The following is a 25,281-nucleotide window of genomic DNA, read 5'->3' on the forward strand; positions in this document are numbered from 1 at the left end:
GTAGAAAGTAATATCTATGGATACACAGCTGGAGATCCTACTCAGGAATGAAAATTGCTCAAGCCACTAGACCAACAGCTTTGTGATATAGATAAATAAATAAATTGAAATATCAATTACCAAAGAATATTAAAAGGCCACGAAATTTATTCGTCCCCGAACAAGTGTCTTAAACGATGATAAATAAACGTTATTCCCAAGCCGTTTTCCATATTTCACCCAATATATTAGAAATCTTTACTAAATGGTTAGTAATCCTGCAAGCTAATATATGCCCTAATGCATATATATAAAGGTTAAATCTCCATGCTCGAAGCTTTGTAAGAATAATTGTTATTCTGGTCAGTATTATGCAAAACGGACACGTGATGAAAATCTTATATTGTTCAAAATATAAATATCTAAGTTACGTTCTATCGTTTAGGTAACATTTTCTACGAACCAATAATTCTCTATCTACTATCCTAGAAATACGGAATTGTAGTGTTAGGTTGATGGTGTTCTCAGTCAGACCCAAGAATTATTTTATTTTCAATTTTTGGATATCAGTAAAATGTTGTCATTATTCATCTGCTGAAAGAAAGCGTGTTTTGGTCGTCGAGGCTTTAACTGTCATTCCTAGATATGTAGATCTAATCTTAACTACGGAGTTATAACATAATTTTGTTATAAAAATGCTTATTATTTAGTTTTTGAAGTGAAACTTCTTTATCGGGGTTGGAAAAAAATTTTAGTGTAACATTTTTTCGTTACGCGTCACATTTTTCGGTTACGCGCCATGTTGCTTTTTGAAGTCAAACTTCTTTATCGGCGTTGGAATGAAAGTTCTTTATCGACATATGGGAGAAATTTTGTAGCAAATCGTCACGTTTTTCAGTTACGCGCCATTTTGCTTTTTGAAGTCAAACTTCTTTATCAGCGTTAGAATGAATTTTCTATCGACGAATGGGAGAAATTTTGTAGCAAATCGTCACGTTTTTCGGTTACGCGCCATCTTTTTCTTGTCCCTACCACGGTTGATCCGAAGAGATTCGAAGCCATCAATAACAAAAATATATAATAACGATAACAATGATAGTAATAATTCTATTACAATTAATGAAATTCTGTAATAATCTTAGTAGTAATAAGGTAAAATGAAATAATTGTATTTGTATTCATGTCTATGATGATTTTTTATAAATTTATGAACTTTATTTAACCAATTTCGTTAAGTTGCATATAGTAGATCATTTTTCGAAAAATAAGGTCATAAAGAAATTTCACTTCTTACGTGTGTACACATAGTACACGCACACATTTTTTTTTTCATTATTCATTATTTTTTTATAATTAATCATTATTATTTTTTCATAATTGAAGGGAACTATTTAATCTGTATGTGTTGTTTTATTGAGATCTTACTTTTCTAAATGAAGAAGAAAGGTTGGCAGAACATTTTACGCTTTAAAATTATTCATAATTTTCTGGGCTTAAATGCCCAAACCACAATATCAGGAACTATTGTGTGTTACCATAACTTTAATTTTTAAGTAAGTATATCAAAGTATCTAGTAAGTGACCTGCTAACTTTACATACACAAGTTAACGCATATGTCAGTTTAATTTTAGCTTCCGATTGGATATATTATGAACTTATTTAAATGTATACTAATGCCTAAATTCTTAATTCTTTCTTTCTCTTTATTTCTGTGTTAATAAATAATTATATTATCGATTAACGTAGTCGTAGGAAACATAAATACTTAACATGGTATTTCACCTAGACAACATTGTCCACAGTTTGAAATCTGGGCTAATCTAGCATTACATTTGGCTCTGGCCCAAATATACTATTGTTTATCAAAGAATTTAGTTGGTAAACGTTGATGTAGTATAATTGACTTAAACACACATTGTTAAGTTATTAAGCACTAAAGGCTGTTTATATGTTATATTAGATATAATGTAGATAATCTATATGGCCTCCTAAGCTTAGTGTTTAAAGCAGATAGCGTAAAAACTAGAATATGTTCGACATATAATTCAGCATGAAAATCCTAAATCTAACTAAACTAAACGAAGGCCCTAAAATCAGAGGCAATATCAAGGTAGTGTTGGTGGGCACCCTAGATCGCTCCCTAGATCGCCGATGTGTAGGCAAATTGTACCCTAATTTTATTATCAACCCTACTGCTACTGGCGTTTCGAACAACGAGCCGATTTCATCCCCATCACCATTGTCCCGATATCGCCACTGATTTAAAGGGCCGAGTGTAGACGCTTTAAGATGAATGTATTTGCACCGTACTTCAAATCAAATATATACTACTTACCTTAAAAATGCCTGGAAACGAGGAATGTGCCTTATGTCACATTATCACAGTAACATATATTTTATGCATTTTTCCATTTGTAGGATCGTGCTGGCTGGTCACAGTGGAGTGAGTGGTCACTATGTTCAAGGACGTGTGACGGAGGCGTTTCAAGACAGCTTCGAACCTGCTCATCACCAGTTGGTTGTAGGGGAGAGCCAGTCCGGTACAAGATATGTAATATGCAGGTACGTCTAGTTATTTATCTAGAAATCGACGTTATACAATTGTATTTTATATCAAATGTGTTCTATTTCGGCATTAGCGTAGGAAATGCCAAGTCAAATTTAATATACTTCTAAATAGCCTTTCTTTTGTTAAATTTGATGTTTTAATAAATAAATAATTGTCTTATTTAGTTATCAGAGTTTTTTTAAACTTATTAGAATCTTTATTAGATAATTAGCGGACCCGACAGACGTTGTCCTGCATGATATTTTAAGCGATTAACCAGTGGAAATCTTTTTTGGCAAACGGAAAATAATTCGGACGGCTCTGTCTGGGAATCGAACCCAGATCGTTTGTTTACGCGCCAAGAGCTCTACCAATTAAGCTACCCGAGACATGTACCTGAAAATCCAGCTGTTTAGTTGCAGTAAAGATGAATAATCTAGATACGACTGCAGCGCCTTCTGCTGGGCTGATTTGTGAATCTAACCAGGACGCCAATCAAACGCATACAAAGAAATTCATTCAAATCGATCCAGCCGTTTAAGGGGAGTTCACACACGTAAAGTAGAATTACATTTATAAAAATGGGACAGTTACTCTTAACCTAACAGTGATTGAATACAACTCTAAGTTGTCAGCAACAAAACAAACCATAAGAAATTAGCGATATTGATTTACAGTTACAACTGAACGACCTCAATTTATTAAGGTCTCAAACGAATGGACCACTAAACTAGTTTTCACATAAAACCTATGATTTACGTGACCGTTACGTATTTAATTGCTTGTAGGAATTGTTGGTAATTTGTTCCTTTGTTACAATGTTTTTAGTTCAAAAACGTTGATGTACCACCGTCATTTGTTTATACAATACGGAGTGTGTTCAAAGAAACATTTAAGGAAAAGAACGCTGGGTTCGTACCCTACCTTAGTATGTCTATCTCTGCGGGTTATACGTAGCGTATCATACCAATAAAGGGAGTTAAGGGGTTTGAGTTAGTGGGTTAATGAGGCTTTAATACCTCTTTTTAAAAAGAAATTTTATTTAACATTTTTGAAAAAAACATTTGCGTAGGATTGAATCGGTTTCGGCATCAACCTTCAGGATATTTTTTTTTAAATATGGTCAATATAATATTTAGTTTAAACACTAAATTTAGATGTATTTTACAACGACGATACGAAAAAATTAACAAAATATTTTAACATTTTAATTTATTTTTCTTAATTTCATATTTTTTGTTTTACAACAAGGATTATTACGGCACTAGTGAATATCGTAGCATGCGCATTTTCTGTAAAACTTACGTCGCTGTCTATAAATTACTGTCGCCGCACACGGGCCACACGCCACAGCCACAAACGCCGCCACGAGAAGCTAGAAGGGGCTACAAACGTAGCTGAAGCGCGCGACAGCCACTTGTGGCCGGTGGTCGACACTTGCGGTCGGTGGCTGCTACTTTTTTTAACCCTTGCCTGCAGTATCATAATGGACTCTGACGAAGAAGGTTTAATTGCGCTACTTTTGATATAAAGACGTCGTCGTAGAAGGCGAAACCATAGTTATTGGATACACAGAAAGACATTAAATATCCCCTCACCACGACAGGTCGGTAATCGACAACCATTGACAACTATACATGATGAAGCATTTGGCCTCAGTGAAAATATGATGAGGCCATATTCTGGAAAATATTTGGACTTAGACAAAAAAGTTTTCAATTATAGGTTAAGCCGTGCCAGACGTTGCATTGAGTGTACCTTCGGCGTACTAGCAAACAAATGGAGAATATTACATCGCCTATTAAACACTTCTGTTCATTTCTCAGAAGACATTGTGATTTGTGAAATCTAGTTGCATTTTGCACAACTTTATTCGCAAAAGGGATGGTTTCAATTTTCGTCACACTTTGAAAATAGTGGGACTCGAAAATATACAAAATACAGGCTGGCCAGTAACACGAGCGAGCAAGAGATACGTTAAAAGATTATTTTATGAATAAAGTAGCAATAGCGAGGCAAGAAAATAGAATATAAATATATGGTTTTATATTATTTTATTAAACTTAACTTCAATGTTAAATAAAAAAGAAAAAATTCCCACAAACAATTAGCAGATTTCTTCCCAGGCCCACAATTTTTCTCCTCTATTACTAAAACTATCACTTTTTGAATCCCAAATCGCAGGACGGGATTGTATCTCTGATAAAAATAATTCTATATCCATATTTATCTACCGCGTTACCGTCGACTTCAGGTTAACTGAGGTAAGGGAGAGAGGGGCGCGGAATCGCGCGAGTGGCGTGTGGCGGCTTTTTGTGTCGGCGTTTAGTGGCCGGTGCGAGCCACAAGAAGCAAGCTGCGACGTTTTGTAGCGTGTGGCCGCCACCGGCGCCACCGTGTGCGGCGAGTCCATATAAAATGTATGAAAATTACAGGAAATATGCCAGTGGCGGCGTTTTGTGGTTGTGGCCGGTGGCCCATGTGCGGGGACCCTTAGAGAAATATCAAAAAAGCTATATTGACGGACCCATATAAGCGACACTGTATCCCATAGTTATTACAAAACTACATAATTCCTGCAACAAATTTCATAAACTAAATATTGATTAAATATGACGTGGGCATGCCGTCACACATTCAAAGTTTCTAACTTGATTGTTGACTGCACTCGACTAATGGCCAGTGCAATTATAGCCCTCTGTCTCACAGAATTTATTTAGTAGCCGAGTAACTTCGCAATTTGCCTACCAACTTCTGAAGTCAATAAATTGTTTGCTTATTTTTGTTGAAAGTTTTCCTATTTATGTTTTGAGTTTTATTCAATTCATACGTGTATTCTACGTTCTTTTTATTTATGTTAGTAATTCGTAGTTAAACGCTTATTTCATTTTATGTAATAAGAAAAATAAAGATTAACGGACAGGTTTTGTAGTTAACTTTTGCTAAGGCATTTAAGCACAATTTGGAAAAAATCTAATATAAAAGGCAGAATATGAGCGTAAAAATTTCTTAATATAATACGTTCTATTACATACTTAAGAAAACTACATAATAATATATACTTATTAACGACAAATATACGACATAATAACATACCACCAAAAAAACACTTACCTATAATCGCAGATTTATCTAAATCGCATTATATTGTTCTCTGTATGATCTGTATATTTTGTATCAAAACGGGATTGTGTGACTAGTTTAAATATAAATTACTTTTGATAATACATAGTAGAATTTATTTTATACTAAGCAATCAAATATGGCTCTATGTTTGTGGGACTCGTGGGGCTAAAGCTCTGTATGAGTCTCAGAGTTCTGTTCTGTGCTCAATTTTGGGTCTAAAGCGGGACATAGACGGGACGCATGTTGCAGCCGATACCGACTGCTCTAAGCGGTCGCCGCACGGCGATCTGCAGTTTCCATACTAAATTCATATTCGCAATACACGGACCGCTCGAGCAGTTCCTGAGCAAACCGCATGTTGCAGTCGGTCTGCAACATGCGGTCCATCTATGGCCCGCTTAAGTGATACGATGTACACCTTCACCGTACAAGCAAGTGTCAATTGCGCATATAGAAAAGAAATCCCTTCATGTACAGAGGTATAAATACACGGCCATTAAAGTCAAATTTTCTATAAGTATTATTTTGAATGGGTATACTTTTACATATTTATAAAATGTAATTCGTAAAAACTATTTTGACCCATTTTTAATGGATTCGATATCAAACGTATTTTAAAAATCCATATTTTCGCATTAATGCAAGTTATCTAAGTGAACAGCTAGTTATTAAAACATAAAATCAAAGTTAAGCTCTTACATCACAAAGCGTCCAGTCCGAAGCTACTTATGACTTTAATCGGCGTGAATTCCCTGCTGAGACGCGACGGAGCCTTAAACGTTGGGCTTACATGGCGACTGAGAAAAATGTAAAAATTTTATGTCACTACTTTAAGTAGCTAGTTTAAGTCCTTGAAACTTATTGAAATTACCATAACATGTAAGATCTAAGCCTCTAAGTAATGAAGTTTTAGTCAATTCTTTTGTGCACTATATTATCTGTGACCTAACTCTGTCTACATACTAAATTAGTTTTTAATATTTTAAAATAATATTTATCTTATATTATTACTTATTGCCTTCAATGCTGATTTGTACGTCATTATATTAGTTTAAAGTATTGGTTCTAGTGAGTCTTCGTTTTAATCAAATGCAGTATTAATGGTACAATACAAGCAAAATATGCCAATTATAAAATCTCTTCCAGAAAGTTTTATTCATTATAGAAGCATGGAGGCTGTCCCTAAGCGGGCGTTAGGGAGGGAGGCTTCGACGCCGAATGAATGACAATAAGAAATGTTATTTGCCCCCACTTTATTGACTGCTGACGCTTTTAAATCTGATTGGCGCATGCTTTGTTTCTTCAACGAGCGTTTTCTACTTTATTCAAGGATTTTTCTATGCAAATGGAATCAGAACAATGGTCTCTATAAATCATTCTAAAGTATTGCGTCTACTTATTAAAGTTTGAGGTATTTGAACGCAAAATAGAATACTGTTTACTGAATATCAAATACTGAAGAAATATTTGCAACAGTCTTCGTAATCGGTACATTAATATTGATAATAATTATAAGGAAGTTCTAAATTTAATGCGCTTTTCTTTAGCATCCCAAAAAAAATCTATAGTGAACTTCGAATCTTTAGTATGGCTTTGCTACTAATACTAAAGAAACCGTTGTACGGTGAAACTAATATTAAATAGTTCGTTCGTAATATCTTAGCTGATTTTATTTGTAAGTTTAAGCAATTTACGTAAAATAAAATATTTGATTGTCATGTCTACAAACTATACAATTAAAACTAGAAACTGTTCGCTTTTCCGAAATAAAAACAGAGTTTTTAGATTTTTCCTAAAGTTTTTACATATCTTAAAACATTAAAAAAATGCTCGAATTGGCCCAGCCGTCTTAGTTACATATTTTGCAATACATTTTTATTTAAATAGATTGTTTATGCCTCTAAGTTATTAGCCTATTAAGACACATTAAACGTCCCTGTTACGTGTTGGTATGGTATTTTTTAATTTTATTGTTGTCCTACTTAATTATATTTTTAAGGAGACGAAAGGGAGACGAAGTTTAGGGAGATGAAAATCTAAATTCGTAAACGAAAAAAAATGTAAAAATGTAGTATTGTCTTTTATTGACATAACATTTACACATTTAAAGAAAACACTTTTTTACCGGATTGAAGTTATATTATATTATTATAAATTTACAATTATTTTACATAATTTTAAATTTTCCGACGTTGCGCGTGCTTTACAGCGTGTGTGTGGTGACTGAAGACAAAAAGTGTTGAATGTCAAAAAATATCACAGCTGTAGAAAAAGTTGTATTATCTGTATATTATTAGGGTTTTGGCAGAAATGGCTCACGGTTATTTATGCGGATTATTTATCTTGAGATAATATCCAAATTAAAATCTACATAAACGTCGGAAAATTTAAAATTATGTAAAATAATTATTGTAAATTTATAATAATACATAACTTCAATCCGGTAAAAAGTGTTTCCTTTAAATGTAAAAATGTCCTACGGGCATATGATGTAATAGTGAATGTTACCTTTATATATCCATTCGAATAGAATTTATATCATTGATTTAAGCTCGTTAATTCCCGTGTGTAATTCTGGGGCGAGTGTACGTAAGCCGCATAAGTGCCTCCTCTAATCTATTAGTTAACTAACCCAGCTAAGCTCCTCGGATGTTTTAATTAACATAGGACATAGGTCAGACACATTTCTAGTCTAAACTTTGGCAAAATAGTGCTTTTTGGTTCTTATCACCATCTCTTCCATTATATTGAAAGTCTAGTTCATTCGTACGATGTGTGTTACTCGCTATGTAATCGGAAATTAATCTAGCAACCTATGTACTTTACATTATTTCTAACGTATGCAATTAAGCAACGATAAAAAAAAATCGTTTGTGACTCCTTCAATTTAACTCCGGGCGTAAATAAATATATATACAGAAGGCGTATTACATAATTGCATTTGGCTAACAAAATAAATAGTGAGTTATTAGTATTACTGCATCTGAATATTAATCTAGCATAGACTCTGTGATTTTATTTTAATTTATTTATATTTTTCTAGCCATGCCGCGCAAACGTGTCTCTTCTAGAAGAAGACATATGGAGGGAGCAGCAGTGTAGTGCACATGACAATACTCCTTACGGCGGTGAACTCTTCCACTGGCGTGCTCATCGTGATGATGCTGAACCCTGTGCGCTGACATGCCGAGGAACTCCACAACATTCCGGCTTAAAGCCTGAACCGGTAAGATTTTGTTTTTTATAGAACAGGGGGCAAACGGGCAGGAGGCTCACCTGATGTTAAGTGATACCGCCGCCCATGGACACTCTAAATGCCAGAGGGCTCGCAAGTGCGTTATCGGCCTTTCAAGAATTGGTACGCTCTTTTCTTGAAGGACCCTAAATCGAATTGGTTCGGAAATACTTCAGTGGGCAGCTGGTTCCACAAAGCGGCAAAAACTGCCTTGAAAATCGCTCAGTTGTGGAACGGCGGACGTCGAGGTGATACGGGTGGAATTTCGTACTCTGCCTCGACGTCCGATGATGAAACTCAGCTGCAGGTATTAATCCGAACATCTCCTCTGAATACTCTCCATGGTAAATGCGGTAGAAGATGCAGAGTGACCCCACATCTCTATATATTCAATTTATATAATAAACTACTAAATTCAGGCTATTGAGACATTTTTAGGAAAATGGGGCGAACGAATAGTGGGTTCATATCACTGTTAAATCATCATTTGTTTTGACCGCAGTCCGTTAGAAATAACTGCCCATATATTTACATTTAGTTACCTTAAACATACATATAAAAAAATAGGTTACATAATACATAGGTATATAAAGAGGCAACGGGCGACCTTTTCGCTAACAAGCGATTTCTTCCAGGCAACCCTGTGTGAAAGAAACGTGGAAAAAGAAACACCAACTGAAGTTGAAGTACAAAAAGTGTATAAATAATTAAATAAATAACATAAAATTACACATAAGACAAGAAATATTCTAACTTAAAATAAACTAAACTAAAATGTAAAAAAATATTAATAAAATTTAGGAATTCATGGAATAATTTTCTTAAATAATCGTTAGTTGTTTGTGAAGTCGTCGTCAATACGTGTTCGAACAAAAGAAGCTTTTTTATTTTATTAATTAAAAGGTCATTATTAATTTCTAGTAAAACACAATTACTTAAAATGTCACATGGGACATGGTGTAATGGTTGCAGCTCCTTAGAAACATTTTGTAAAACAACAAAAAATGGCGATTAAAAAGTGTGGCGGAGAGTTTATTGCCAGTTCTTCTCTCCCGTTCTACGCCCTTGATTTACTATACTTTACTTTACTTTATTAAGCAGTACAAATATTCCTTACAAAAGTTTATATTATAAAATGGGGAAACTGAATTTCGTTGGAAGGTAGATAAATATTTGAATGGAAACATCTCATTATAAGACTTGTCTTGAATTTATCTAATTAGTTCAGGGAAATTAAGCCAAATTTTGCGTCAAGTCAAATTTTTGTGTTTATGCCAATTACGGTACTTGTTTATTTAAATAATTTTAGTAATGAACTGAGCCAAGGCCTGGAATTTCATTGAAAATGTTTGGTTAAGTTAAGTTTTATTTGTAACTTAATAGGTCAAGAAGTTGTATCTATAAATAAGCAGCACTGAAAGTTTTTACTATCTATTTTATATCGTTTATGAGCTTGAGTAGATTTATAGGATCATTCTATACATCAACACTTATCTACATTAGTTTACATTTTATGATGTATATATAATTTGTTACTTAAGACAATTATATATATTAATACTTAGACATTGCTTACTAATAATAATTATAAAGATATTAAAAATATAACATTTTGGGCTGGGCCTCAGATTTCTTTCCGGAAACACGCTTCGCTTTTTGGGTCTAAGACATGCCGATTTCCTCGTGATGTTTTCCTTAACCGCAGGGGCGACTGTTAAATGCGCACATACTAGCTGCACCTATACGCAGCCAGGAATCGAACCTACGCCCTCTGTGAACAGAGTTGCTAAGCAGTATTTTGACTAAATTCCTAATCGTATCTTCATTTTTTCAGACAGTAACGTTGGATGATGAAGATCGTGTGGTGGTGGCTGTACTGGCTCCCAGAGTATCGGATGGTACAAGATGCCGGCCTGGTAGCCTCGACATGTGCATTGATGGACGATGTCAGGTAATGATCCACATTGAAATTACTAGACGAGAGCTTTACTATTCATGAAACACCATATACTGTCACATGAGATTTCACCCGCAAATCGCTAAACTATTTAATATAATGTCGATTTTGATGTGTAATTATATTGTAATTATCATGACTATCATTTTTAAATTAAATAGGTAACCATTGTAAATTCACGGTATTATTTTTACTATACATTTTATCGTAAAGGCTAACTGTCCTGCTGGTGTGATATAATTTAATCGATAAATAATTACTATATAATAACATATTTATATAAATATAAAGCTTATTTTTTTTTAATATTAAATCAAATAACTTTACGAAATAATACAAACGTAGTGTTAAAACAAAACTCCAAACTCAACGCGATTAAATCGCTTGCGACAAGTGTTTTCCTAAAATGTGAGGCACGCCCCACCACTAAAATAACTCTTGTTTATGACAAAACGCACTGTTTACCAGATCCCGGGAAATAAACATGGCAACCCTTCTAAATAACTTCCGATATGGCACTTGAATATTTTAGTGTTATGTGTATATAGTAGTGAATTTGTGTCACGAATTTTTCATATTAAAGTCCTATGATAATGCGATCTCCAGTAAGGGATAAATGTTATTGTTTTAGGGTATGGTGTTTTACTTTAATAGGTTACAGTTTCTTCTTAAATGAGGCGTCACTTATGCCTTTTTTTATGTAATAGGAGGCAAACTGGCAGGACGCTCATCTGATGTTAAGTGATACCGCCATTGCCAGAAGGCTCGCAAGTGCGTTACCGGCCTTTCAAGAATTGGTACGCTCTTTTTTAGAAGGACCCTAAGTCGAATTGAATCGTAAATACTTCAGTGGGCAGCTGGTTCCATATAGTGGAGGAGCGTGGCAAAAACTGCCTTAAGAAACGCCCAGTTGTAGGACGACGGACGTCGTGGTGATACGGATGGTATTTTGTATTCTGCCTTGACGTCCGATAATGAAACTCAGCTGCAGGTATTAGTCCGAACAACTCCTCTGAACCCTCTCCATAGAAAATTCGGTAGAAGATGCAGAGAGACCCCACATCTCTAAGCAACGCCAAGGGATCAAGACGCACGGAAAGTGATTGGTGGATAAAAAAGCGTAAACAAAAATGTTTACGCTAACATAAAAACTAAATCTACCTTCAACTAAAGAACTAAGAGTAAGAGTATAAAACTAATGACGAAAGAATGGCGCATGATTCATTGTGATTGAAAGACGTACCTGTCTCTATTAAACTAAAGATGCTGTTGAAAATTACTACTAAATGAAACGCATGGTGCGCTTCGTCTTTAGTTCTTTCTCTACCAGAGAAAGAGTAAAACCAGAGAACCAGAGATTTATACGTATACTCCAAATAATTGAATGGAAATAATCATATTAATTTTCTAATAATAACAATGAAAGAGAACACTATTTATTAACATACAATAATGATACTCTTCAATCTGTTTGATTACTCTTATTAATTACTAAATGTCAGTGGTAGATATTTGTTGGCTATTGGCTCCCAGTACGTTTTTAAGTCAATACAGCCAAATAATTTCAATAAAATGCTTATAAAGACCTAAGGATCTTATCGGAAGTCGAGATTGTATATATTTACAAACAACATGAGATACCTTAAAGATTACTTTTTGACGTGGGTCCGATCGTTTCGTTTGAAACTTTTAAGAGATTTAACTTGACGTGAACTTAAGATATTTGTTCTTCTCGTACCTTCATTTGAATAGTTTCCTGCTTTCTTTTGTTATACGAGTTTCGTTTTAAAACTTTATACAACAGAGCATGGTAGTTGCAGCGATAAAGGTACTTTTAAAATAGATGGATATACTCGTATGTAGTAATGTGTCCTTTTATTTTTATCACCTCTGGATATTGAAATGTAGATAGAAGCGTTTTGTACTCATTTATTCTGTAAATAATGGGCACCGTCCGCCCGTTGTATAAAAATATACGACTATTTAATAGATGCACCCGTTATGATTTAGTTTTCAGTTGACATAATTAAAACAATGCTATGAATTGTTAAAAACAGATATAGGCACCGCAATTGTGCCGCAAGTATGAAGTATGAAACAAAATATAATTATAAATACACTTTATACATTTAAGCTAATATTTATATATTTGCTCCGTTTTTTTTACGTTAAAATACTTCACGCCATGACCACGAACTCTGTAAAGCAAGTTAAATTATACACCCTAATCAAATGTGTTTTACTTGGTAAATCTGTATAATAAGCAAAGTTATTTGTTGATATTGACAGTATAATCCGCATTCATTGAACACCTGCAAACCTGTATTTCAGTATTCGAAAGAGTTGGGTTTAATAACACTTTGAATACTGATTACTGTGCTTTTGAAAGCTTTTATGCGCTTAATAATTTTCATATGCGGATGATATTTTGCAGGTAGGTAAATTGGTATATATACGTTTTATGGTATATTTTTTAATTCTATCCGTGATTGATTTTCCATACAGAGATTTTATATTTAGGTAATAATTACACTGAATATTTGCGACTTACCAAATTCAAAATATTATATAATTACAAAACACTAGCTGGCCTGGCGAACATAGTACCGCCTAACAGTCGATTCTTTATTTTTTTTAATACTTATCCTGCTATTCGGGACACCGGTCTAGCTAGTAAGATAAAAAAAAGAAAGTTGATAATACAACAAATACATTATGTCAAAAAATAAAAATTTACCTTCCCGGAACCCCTCCACTAACACTTGAACTTTATGATATGGTATTAAAGTTCAAATTGCCTTTAAATATTATTACGAATATTTTGTATGGGAATATAGAAAAGTGTTGTTTTTAGACTTTTTCACTCAATTTTGTTTAATTTTTCTCTCCGTAAGAACCATCCTCGTACTTCAAGGAATATTATAAAAAAAATCAGACAAATCGGTCAAGCCGTTTTCATGTTATGTAGTGACAACGGAAAACTAGTTACATTTTTATATATATAGATAATATTATTTTTACTGACGCTCATTTCAAAATATTAAGAAAAACATAAATTCAAAAGCGTTCAATTAGCACCATTGTACAATTCTTTTGAATTAAATTATAAAAATGTCCGGACGTTTCGCACGTTTTGGAGCAAGTACGTGTCGTCTATTGTATGTCCTTTTAAATATACTATATTCTTTTCATTGTAAAACTAAGTATCGAGCAAATCATCCACAATATATTATAAAGAAATAAAATTAAACAAAACACAAGCTACATAAATAACCTGTCTAAGAATGCGTTCCCCTGAATTTTCTCATGAATATTGTATTGTTAAAGTAGATTTCTCTGTAGTATACCCGAACCCTTAAGTAATGGCCGATTTGTGTAGCTAAAAGCATTCAGATTGAAATGTCATCTGTCAGGTGAATTAAACGAAAACAGGTTGTATGTATGATAAATTCTATTATGCTTATTTATTATTTCCGATAACAGTCTATGGTACCTATGTTTGGCTTCACTGATGTTTCGGTTTAAAATGCCTACTAGAAGTAGGAGCGACTTATTCAAAAATACCATTGCGATTATTTAAAGAAAATCGGCTTTGCCTAATGATATTTCTGGTAAAAGTAAACTTAAACATATCTTTCACTTATGTAGACTTTTTTTGAAACAAAGCCACACCACATCATACACAACGGAAATCTACGTATAAGCAACCCATAAACGCACTTTCTCCTCCCAACGCTTTTTCTCCTTTCAGTTTTAACCACTTTGTTAAAAACAAAATTTTCACTAACGTTTCAAAACTCACATTACATACATTCACTAACAATCTTAAACAATATCTTCTTAACCTGCCTTGCGATTCTGTAACTCACACAGGGGTTTTCACAGCGACGGTCGCTCTCAAATCAGTCGAAAAGTGAGTTACAGAATCACAAGGCTGTCCTGTGCTGAAACAGAAAATATTCTTACTGTGCATAGTTCAATTATAAATGTATTACAAGTACCGTTAACAGTCAAAAGGGAATCGTAGTGTGGGGGCTAGTGCACTTTATTCTTATCGAAATATCCTTTTTATAGTGCATAATAAAGTTTTCTCTAAATTTCCTACGTCCTGTATAATTTTTAATATACTTTTAAAGCAATAACTATAATTTAAAAAATATTATACGATATTTTAGCCGACCAACGAATCCCTTTATACAAACATTTTAAATACATTCCTAAAAGTTACAAGTTATCAAGAAGGAAATTAGATGGTTTGTGGAAATTAAAAATTCTGTAGCTCAGTCATTTGGCGTAGCTACCAGCTAAAACTATTTTGTACGAGACATTTCTTTTTACATTTTTAATCTTGTTTTATCATTCCTTACGCGTGTTTATTCCTAAAATTTTAATTAACTTTTCCTTATATTAAAATGAGAAACATTAAGGGCAGGTTATTCGAAACGCACGAGCTTTAAAACATTTTATAAAATTTTGATTTCTCGATCCACATATTGCATCGATTTCATATCTTATATACATTTATTAGACAGCATAAGTATAAATATCAGCAATAGTTTGAAAGACATCTTGTTAGAATAGAAACAATACACTTTATCAGTCTGCAATGCATATATAAATAAATATTGTGTCGCGTCAGTATGACAATATTTTGCTTCTTTGAAGGAAAAAGATACTAAAATCGTGTAGGGTACTTTTAATCCCAAAATTTACGCGGAATAATTAAAATCCGAGCCCTTCTGTAAATTTCAATAGCGATGCCGACAGCGATCGCAATGAATAAATTTTGTACTGCGCGATCCAAAAGGTTGCGACATAACCCCTACGGATATTAAGAGAACCACACTTGTATAAAAAAAAAGAAAAGAAAGTTACAGAGGGCACTGGCCTCGCACAATTCAATATATAATAAAAAAAAGGGTGCGTGTACTTATGTACGCGCGTAAGAAGTGCTTCTTTGGCATTATTAAAAATAGTTTTTGATTGCATGCAAATAATTAATTACAATTAAATAATCAAAGACTGGAAAAGGAGTCATTATAGTCAATTAAGTTTAGTTTACATTTGAAAATTTAAATAAATAAGTATTTATTATCATTCCCTTACATTAAGACGTGTAACATAAATTCTATTATTATTGGAATGTTGTTTTTAAATAATGTCCAATGCTGTAGCATCTCCCGTGGACAATTTCATTCTGTTAATTTTGTGTCACGGTGCGCGCATCGTAAAATTTCACTCTCATCAATTTTTCATAAGGCGCCTAAAGAAGTATAACTTCGAAAATATTCACAAACTTCATAGCAATTTGTTAAACCATATTTTTAAGTTTTATTTATTTTGATAAAAAGTGTAAATAATTTGTTTAATGGTAGTTATAATAAATTAATTAAAACCTTGGGTATAAGTTTGTTCACTACAATAAACTTCTAACAATAGCTAACAAAAATCCAGTGCTGTGCTGAATTGCCTTTCGACAAACAAATAAACCGGTATTTTTATTTGAAACTTCAATAGACAAGTAGATCTAGTCACAATACGTAAAAAACCGAACGAAAATAAAAACAATGCCAGTCAATGCTTCATAAATTCAAATATTAAAATATTTCGAGCACTGTTGTATAATCGTCTACTTTTTGTCTGTCGGATTTTGAATAATACATTTACGATTTTGTTGCCATTTTGAATTTATTTTGTATGAAACGACCTCGGCTTATTTCTGCTTAGCTCTAATTCTATATAATGAATTCTGATTGAATTGAATTGATTGAAGCAGAATTTCTGGTAGATCATACGAGCAATATCATTAATTATTTGGTTTAGTTGTCATATTCTATCAGGCAAAACCTATATCATCACTAACAAAGAATGAAAATATCTTTACTTGGACACATCGACCCCGTCTCACCTCTCTCGGTCAAGCACAAAAGCTGGCGTGGTCGCAGAGTATGCGGAAAATAATAAACGGCTCAAATATAAGAGTCTTTCCTTCATCTTTGATTTTATCCCTTATGGAGTAGAGACTCTTGGGCCGCGGGGTTCCTGTGCACAGGCGCTAATTAAATATTTAAGTTGGCGCCTGGTAGATAGTTCCGGTGACCCCAGAGCTGGTGCTTTCCTCGCTCAACGAAGCCACAGGGACCAAACTTTTTTAATGAAATCTATTTTAATTTAGTATTCATCAATTTTAATTATTATTATTACTATGTAAGTTAAGAATATTGTGAATACTGTATATTTCTGTGTTAAAAATAAATCCATTTCATTACTCTTAACATATAAATATAATATATATGGTATTATACCAATAACTCCACAAGAACGAACGTCTAATCTTAATGTCTTAAATAAAATTGTATATGAATTATTTAACATACTTACAAAGTGTACTATAATTACGTTATACCGAATATGAGAAATAAATGTTACAAGCGCATATTTTAATTTTAGAAACGAGAGCAAACATAGTCAGACAAAGAGTACCGGGTGAGGTGCAAGTTATAAGCGCTTAATTATTTTATTTACAAAAAATAATTTGTTTTTACATATATGTCATATAATAATTTTACTAATAAAAACAATTCTTCCATAATATGTCACATCTGCACTGTATGAAGCCCCATAACACGGGTATAGACGAATTTCAGCATATCTTCAATGAAAGTATTTCGACTAACGCTGCTCATATATCGGTCACCAACCTTATAATGTTACTACTGGTTTTAATACTGGGGCTATTCAACCACAGCGAACACAATTTTTATCACATATATGTTATATTATCTTAAATTTAATTTTCATATCCATCTCAGACTTTTATTATGAAAATTTCATTTCGTAAAAGTCAAACCAATGTAGACAATATGTATAGAATAATGAAAGATATTCGCTTCATCTTCCATTTTGGTCCAATGTATGCCTTATTATTTCGCGTTCCCGTTCCCTGATGATGTCAGGTCGCATCCGGCATTGTCACGAGGTTTCAATCCCTATCTTTTTTGTTCAGCCACACAACTGTTTGTCTGAAAAGGCTTTAATCATTGTTGTTTTAAGCTCATTGATTCTGTTGTTAATGACATGAAAATTATCGTAGATGTCCAAGATGTCTTTGTTATAGGATAAAAAGTTTAAAAGCTTATGGTGTTTTCAATAAATTGTTATTTCAAGTGAATAACTAATAGATCGAGTTCTTCAATATATGTTATTTAAGCATTGTTTACGTGTTTTTACTAAAGACGTGTAAATCTTATATGAAGCGTTTAGCTATTTATAATTACTCTACTTTGTAACGATCGTAAATACGTTATTTAATATATGCAAAATGTTTATGAACCTTTTTATTAATAAAAAGTTAGATGACGAAACTTTAAAAATATCTAAACTTCAATAATTACGAAAGTAATATTATATTTTGTTAGAAAGTTTAAAGCTCTCGGTGATAAAAGTAAAAAACATAAAGTATCGGTAGTAAAACCTTTTTACCTTTAAATAATTGGGTCACGTTTAAGAAAAACAGCCTTTTGAGGTTTTCGAGTGGTAAGTTTGGGTCGATCCATTTCCCTCAATAACTTTGAAACTTTGATCATTGGTTCATGATTTTTCTCAGGTTTTCCGCCATGTGCTTTTTTATTTGATGTGACGTTTTTCCTATTTTATATAGCTTCAAACTATAGAGCGCAACATATGTGTAGTCCCCTCAACAAGGCCAAACTTCTGAGTTTGATTTACGAACTTGCAAGGGTTGCTGTCAGTTGCATGATTTTGTTTCCAAGATCAACATAATTTGGTATGGTAATAATAATAGGTTGGCGAGTTAAATTTTGATACTTCCTCAAGAAGAATCGCCATAGCTAACAATTTGTGTCTGAAGAGGTTTATATCGGAGTTTAACTAAAATTAAAATAAGCTGATTAGAGATACAATCAGCCTTAAAAAAATATTTTCATTCATTAATCGAAGAATAAATCTTGGAGCACTGTTCTTAATTATTACCGCGAGAGATAACTTTTAAAATTAATCATTTAAATCTAAAAAAATCTGTTATTTACATACATTTAACTGCAGGTAAATTAATAAATAAATATTTTAGTTTCTCTTAAAAAAATTCATACTTAATTCCAGTTTCCCAATATACTAGACAAATTTAGACCCTTAAATTTAATAACAAAGAGCACATCTCCGATTCATAATGAGATCCAAAAGCAAGCTTTGATCTCTGTGAAAGGTCGGGAGCATTTAAGTGACATTCACTTTATCAGTTGCCAATTTTGGAGATTACGTGCCAGATTTGTGGGTATTATTCCTGTAGTTCAATAATAATGTAGCTATGATATCTTTGTTTTGTAAAATATGTTAATAATTAAAACGTTAAATTAATCAGTGATTGTCTTTGATTAACATAACTTATGTTCATTTGAATAAAACACTATTTTGACCGGATTGAAGTTATGTATTATTATAAATTTACAACTATTTAACATAATTTTAAATTTATCCGACGTTTCGCGTGCTTTACAGCGTGCGTGGTCGCGTCGGATAAATTTAAAATTATGTTAAATAGTTGTAAATTTATAATAATACATAACTTCAATCCGGTCAAAATAGTGTTTTATTCAAATAATCAGTGATTAATTATTTTAACAAATAGTTATAGACCTAATAATTTGAATCTCTCAATCCTAAGTTATGCGTCATATACTTTTTGAAGTTATACTTCTTTAGGCGCGTTATGAAAAATTGATGAGAGTGAAATTTTACGATGCGCGCGCACCGTTACACAAAATTAACAGAATGAAGTTAGTTCTAGGTGGCATGAAAAACTATGTTCAAGTTGTATATTCTAGTATTTTTATATTTAGAACACGTGTTTCGTAACAGTACGATTAAACAGTGTGAATAAATAAATATTATTTTGGTGTTTTTATTAAATCAATTTCATATACGACGGTGATAGTATTTACTAATAATAATTTTATTGATTAATTTTAACATTTATCGTTAGTCACCACTGCATTTTAGTTATTTTTTTCCATACGTCAAAGAAGTATAACTTCTAACGCGTGTACATAAGTACACACAATCTTTTTTTTTAAATACACATGCCTTCACTAAGATAACACGGAACATTACCATCTAGCCTAGCTTAAGACTTTCCTACAACTTCAATTATGTTTAGCTACTCCAAAGACTCTTAGGCCATGGGGTTCATGTGCACAGGCGCAATACAGCGAGGAAATGCTGCCTTTATTTTTATTTATTAATTTTTAATTATTATTCTTATTACAATGTAGGTTAAGAAAATTGTAAATACCGTATCTTTTACCAATTAGTTTATTTGTCATAAGAAAGTGTACAATAACATTACTAAGTGTCTTACACTACTTATATACTAAATAGAAATTTTTTTATGAGCGCAATTAACATAAATCGGAGTACCCGAATCCACATCGTGTAAAGATCTATTAAATGGCCGCAAATATATTTCCCGTTTCTACGTGGTTTTACGACTCCATACATTTGATTTGCATATCCTACCTACGACGGTTACGGTTCTACGGCACAGTGTTTCATACTAACATCGTAGAGTTTCGTAGCTCTAATATTATACTCGTACAAGTCCCGAATTCAGTTATTTACATGTGGGTGTTACCTTACTATTGTCAAAATCAAATTCAAAAGACAAGAAGAGTTTGACGTATATCTAAATATATATTAAAATGTTATATTGGTGTACGCTTCAAAAACTTAAAAAGTTCTGCACCGATCGAGCTGAAATTTTAATCCGCATCAAGTATTGTTTTTTTTTATTTGTTCATTTATTTCATTTTTCCACAAGTATTGCAAAATTAAACTTATATGAAATATTTTCTTTGTTTTGTTTCTAATTTCTAAACCATTCAACCACAATGTGCCTCAGCGAAGCGTGGCAGGAAACAGCTAGTTTTTATAATAAAAATGTTTTGTCCATTAAGATCAAGAAATTGGTAGGAATAACTTTGCCGCTTTCTATAAGCCTAGGTCCGATTCAATATTAAATCACAATATCGTCTTACTCTGTCTAAAATGTTTGGCATCTTCGGAAACTAGATTCAACTTTGATTTACGAGCTTTACATTTTGTATTCTATTGTTATAAACTGTTTATTAAATGCAATTCTAGCGCGTCGGCTGCGATCTACGGGTCGGGTCAACCCGGCGAGTGGACGAATGCGGTGTCTGCGGCGGCGACGGCTCGTCCTGCTCACGGCCGCGTTACCACTGGCTGTCTACACCTGGGTCTTTATGCTCAGCAACTTGTGGGGGAGGTCAGTACTATACTATAGTATATAATAAGACAATTGTATGAGGTATTTGTAAATTCAAAAATTTGTTTTACGAAAAATAATAAAAATAATGGCATACTAATTCTTATAGAGCGAAGAGTGTGAAGTGAAAAATTAACAAAATTATGGGACTTCTGGTCTGGAAAGTTTTTCTCTGTTCAATAAAGTAATTACATGTAAAAGTAATGATTATGTATAAACATTTAAAATTCGTTCTCAAGTAACTATATTATTATATAGATATAATGTAATAGATTATATATTTATATCACGTTATAGTGAAAATATTTCTTTATAAGTTGGAATATAAATACCACATATATACGCCAAAAACGTATCTATATACTTTTCATATAACCTTAATACAAATATAGTAATAAAATTTATGAAAAATTATTTTTTATATCGGAAATACTCCTCTGTAATACGAAACATTCATTAAAAATGGAATGGTTTCGGATATATTGTAATTATTTTTATATTGTAAGCTGATCCGCTCTAACCATTTTGTATAAAATTTTCTCACTACAAAATTTTAGGTCCGATTTACAGGTTATTAATTAATAATTTTTTTTATTACTTATTAAATAGTTTATACACTGTCCATTAATGGAAAACATTCCTCAATATTCTTTTAAATAAAAAGTGATCTACGAAACACAAAAAGATTGTATATATTTAGTATTCAAAGTATTAAAGTACCTTGTGATTTGAAGCTTTAACAATAATTTACTCGCTCAATAGACATTGGTTGGATATAATCAAGATAATTCCAGCATAATGGACTATCTATTACGAGGTGTGTTTGACACTCACTAGAGCGTATCTACGTTTGCTACAATATCTCAAGTTCCCATATGTTTAAATACGTATTACGTCTCGTATATTGATTTTTTACATTCACAACAATTGATATTTCTATTTGGTATCTTTTATTAATTATGTTTGTGTTTAAATTATATATATAATTAGCAAAGCCTTACGATAAGTGAATTGTCTATATCAGTTAACGAGTCTGTATACATAAAAGTATTCTTAAATTAATACAAGTTCATTAAAATTGCTTATAAAAATGCCTAAAGTCGCTAGTAATGCGCTATCTGTATACAGAAGTAATAGACAATTTCTTAGATACAAATCCAAAGAATGCTTTGGCTGTGGCTCATTTAAAATGTAATTAGATTATTTGAATTTGAATTGAGAATTGCGTCGTTAATTGTAAGGGAGCGTCGTTATTTACGTCGGAATCTCCTGTTGATAAATCAGTGGGGAATCTTTTGTCTCCATCGCGTTACGAAACAGTACTTGAAATATTATGTGCTATGTATACTTGCGACTTTAAATCGTTCAATAGATCGGAATTTAAAAAAATCGTTTGTATAAATGACACAATAGCGTATTACGCGTGACAAAATATATGTTATACATACGGATTGCAATGCTTTAACTTCAATTAAAAAGTCTTTTTATACACATTATACATTTCTTCTTGTGTTTAGGCCCTTTTCACTCTAATGTGTGACTGAAGTATTATTTATAAACGCAACCATTATCAACTTGATACGTCAATAAAAAGCGGGCTCGGATACCGATTATTAATATTACTAATAGCAGAAGGCGATAGATGCTACAAACTAAGACTTCCTTAACAAAGCTTTTAGCTTCGAAATTAAAATCCTTCCGAATCGCGTCATGTCAAGCACACAAAAATCGCAAGACTGCAATGATTTATACAAATTTCGCGATTCTAATTAAGAGAAGCCGTGAAAGATGAAAACGAAGATAAGAATTGGCTTCTGCGGTTAACTAATTTCGCTGATGGACCGCAATATTTGATTGAAACATTTGATGTTGGTTCAAATGTTGGCAAAAACTTAATTTGATTGCTTTGCGGTGATTCTGTATAAAATATAAAGTAGAATATTTTAACATAGAATATGGTTCTGAGTATGCCTCCAGTGTGCCAAAAATGTATTGGATTTCCAACTAAATGTAAAATGATGGTGCGAAGGCGGTAATACCTTTATTACCCGTTACATGGTGGGTTATATTATAATCGATTCTGATATTAATACAATACGATACAATAAAATAATGATCTTTTTCTATGTCACATGAAACCGCCCATGGACTGCCAAATGGCACGCAAATGGCGAAGTGAATTGGTTCAGAAATACTTCAGGGTTAACTAACGCTAAATTCATGAACTATCTAAAATATTGTATAAAACGGTATAACCGCAATGGAATTTCCAGCATTTGATTTACGAATGAAACACGACACGATGCTTCCTCGTTTCCCTTTAAAGGAAATATCATAAATTAATTTCTTACAAGCATTTATCAGTGCCAGAAAACGTAAGTCACTCTGGCCTTCGAATGGACCCCATTCGTCATTCCACTGGCACTTCATTAACAATTGAAAAGGGTCAGAACAGAAATGGATTTTAGAACTAATTGTAATTTTTTTAATAAGATCCGGGTTCTTGCTTGTGTATATACATAATATTACGGCTAGTAGCAATCACGAATAGTATTTTTAAATAAATAACCCGTTCGTTAGAACCTTATTCAATCTTACTCGAAACCCTAATTCTTCTTTACGAACTTAAATTATAAGTGTTGTCTAATATGTATCACTAAAAGCTGCAGCTAAATAAAATTGGTATTTGTAGACATTTCTGGTTCTTTATTGAAATTAATTAGCATTCTGATTAGTATTTAAAATAGAAAAGCTGTCTCTAAAGATAGTTTCCATCCTTACTAATTCAACATTTATAACGTAAACTAAACAAACTAGATTCGTTGGTTTTTAAATAAATCCATATAACATAGAAACAGTTTACTATATTAGTATATTTTCAAAATTGTAATTACCTTTAGAAAATAGCGCCGAAAATATTTATTAATTAATTATAATGAACCGCTCAGCACTTTGCATTAATTTCGGACATTATTCCACTTGACGCAAAAGAATTATAATTAGTTAATTTTTCTTTGAAAATTTTGAAATTTGAAATTTTCTTTTTCTTTCTTTTCTTCAGGCACTTTTTGAATAAAAATAAATAATTTAGATATAATACAATAATTGTAATAACAATTGTGTATTAAAACTTTCTCGTGTTTCAATTCAATTTAAATTAAATTTAAAAATCATTCATTCATATAGGTAACAAAATGTACACTTATGAACGCCAAAAAATAAATATATATGAAAGCTTCTAATTTTACATTTACCGCCAGTTCTCAAATCATAGAACAGAAGAGAAGAACTGGCAATAAAATCTCCGCCACTCTTTTGAATCGCCAAGTTTTTTGTTTTACACAATGCTTGTAAGGAGCTGCAACCATTCACCATGTTCCATATGACATCTTAAGTAATTAATAATAATAAAATAATTTAAAAACAAAGATTTGTCCTCTATCAGAAATTTAAGTATTGTATGATTTAGGATTTTCTTAAATAACATAATAAACCGCAAAGCTTAATCTTTAATAGACCAGTGCAGATAGCCTTCAAAATAAATAAAAAGTGAAAAAAATTACAGTAGGATGAAACCCATTAGAAAGGCAGGGGAATATGATCAAAATTAAAGGAAAAATAAATTACGGTCGATCTGAGGTCGGGAAGGGGTAGGGGGGGAGTTTTAAGGGTAAAAAACGGTTTATCTCGATTTCCGGCAAAACTACAAGTCCTATCGAAGAAAGTTAAATGGCAAAGTTGGAGGTAATAAAAAGATCTAAAACTTTTGTATTTACACATTTTCCACATAACCTCAAAATTTATGTGAAAAATTCAAAAAACCAAGTTTTTGGTTTTTTATTTTTATCTTTAACAAAAATATTTTTTTTTTAACGAAATTTGGTGAAAACTTACCTTATTATGTCCCAAATATACTGTAATTTATTTGATTAAAAATATTTATTTGTTCACCTTATTTTGAATTAATATCGAAAAAACACCCTAATTTTCAATCGAAAATTCTGACGTCAAAATTTCAGCTTTTTTCAAAAAGCTGGTGTGCTTTCAGTTCGTTGAAATCTCTACTTTCCTATGGTAAAAAAAAATATATATATTACCATAGTAAATCTTCTCAGAAAACGCAAAAAATCGT

The 25,281-nt window shown here is 32.3% G+C and overlaps 1 protein-coding gene across 5 annotated transcripts in view; it reads left to right on the forward strand.

The window, feature by feature from the left end:
• LOC125053082 (protein madd-4) overlaps positions 1-25,281 on the forward strand; it is a 219,306-nt gene that overhangs the window by 164,390 nt on the left and 29,635 nt on the right. For all 5 annotated transcript variants that reach the window (XM_047654287.1, XM_047654290.1, XM_047654291.1 and 2 more), the window contains exons 5-8: positions 2,399-2,542; positions 8,698-8,880; positions 10,724-10,840; positions 21,005-21,149. In XM_047654287.1, coding sequence (XP_047510243.1) covers positions 2,399-2,542; positions 8,698-8,880; positions 10,724-10,840; positions 21,005-21,149 — 589 coding nt within the window. The remainder of the gene's footprint in view (positions 1-2,398; positions 2,543-8,697; positions 8,881-10,723; positions 10,841-21,004; positions 21,150-25,281) is intronic.

The sequence above is a fragment of the Pieris napi genome, chromosome 10 (assembly GCF_905475465.1).
Source record: "Pieris napi chromosome 10, ilPieNapi1.2, whole genome shotgun sequence".
Lineage (NCBI taxonomy): Eukaryota > Metazoa > Arthropoda > Insecta > Lepidoptera > Pieridae > Pieris > Pieris napi.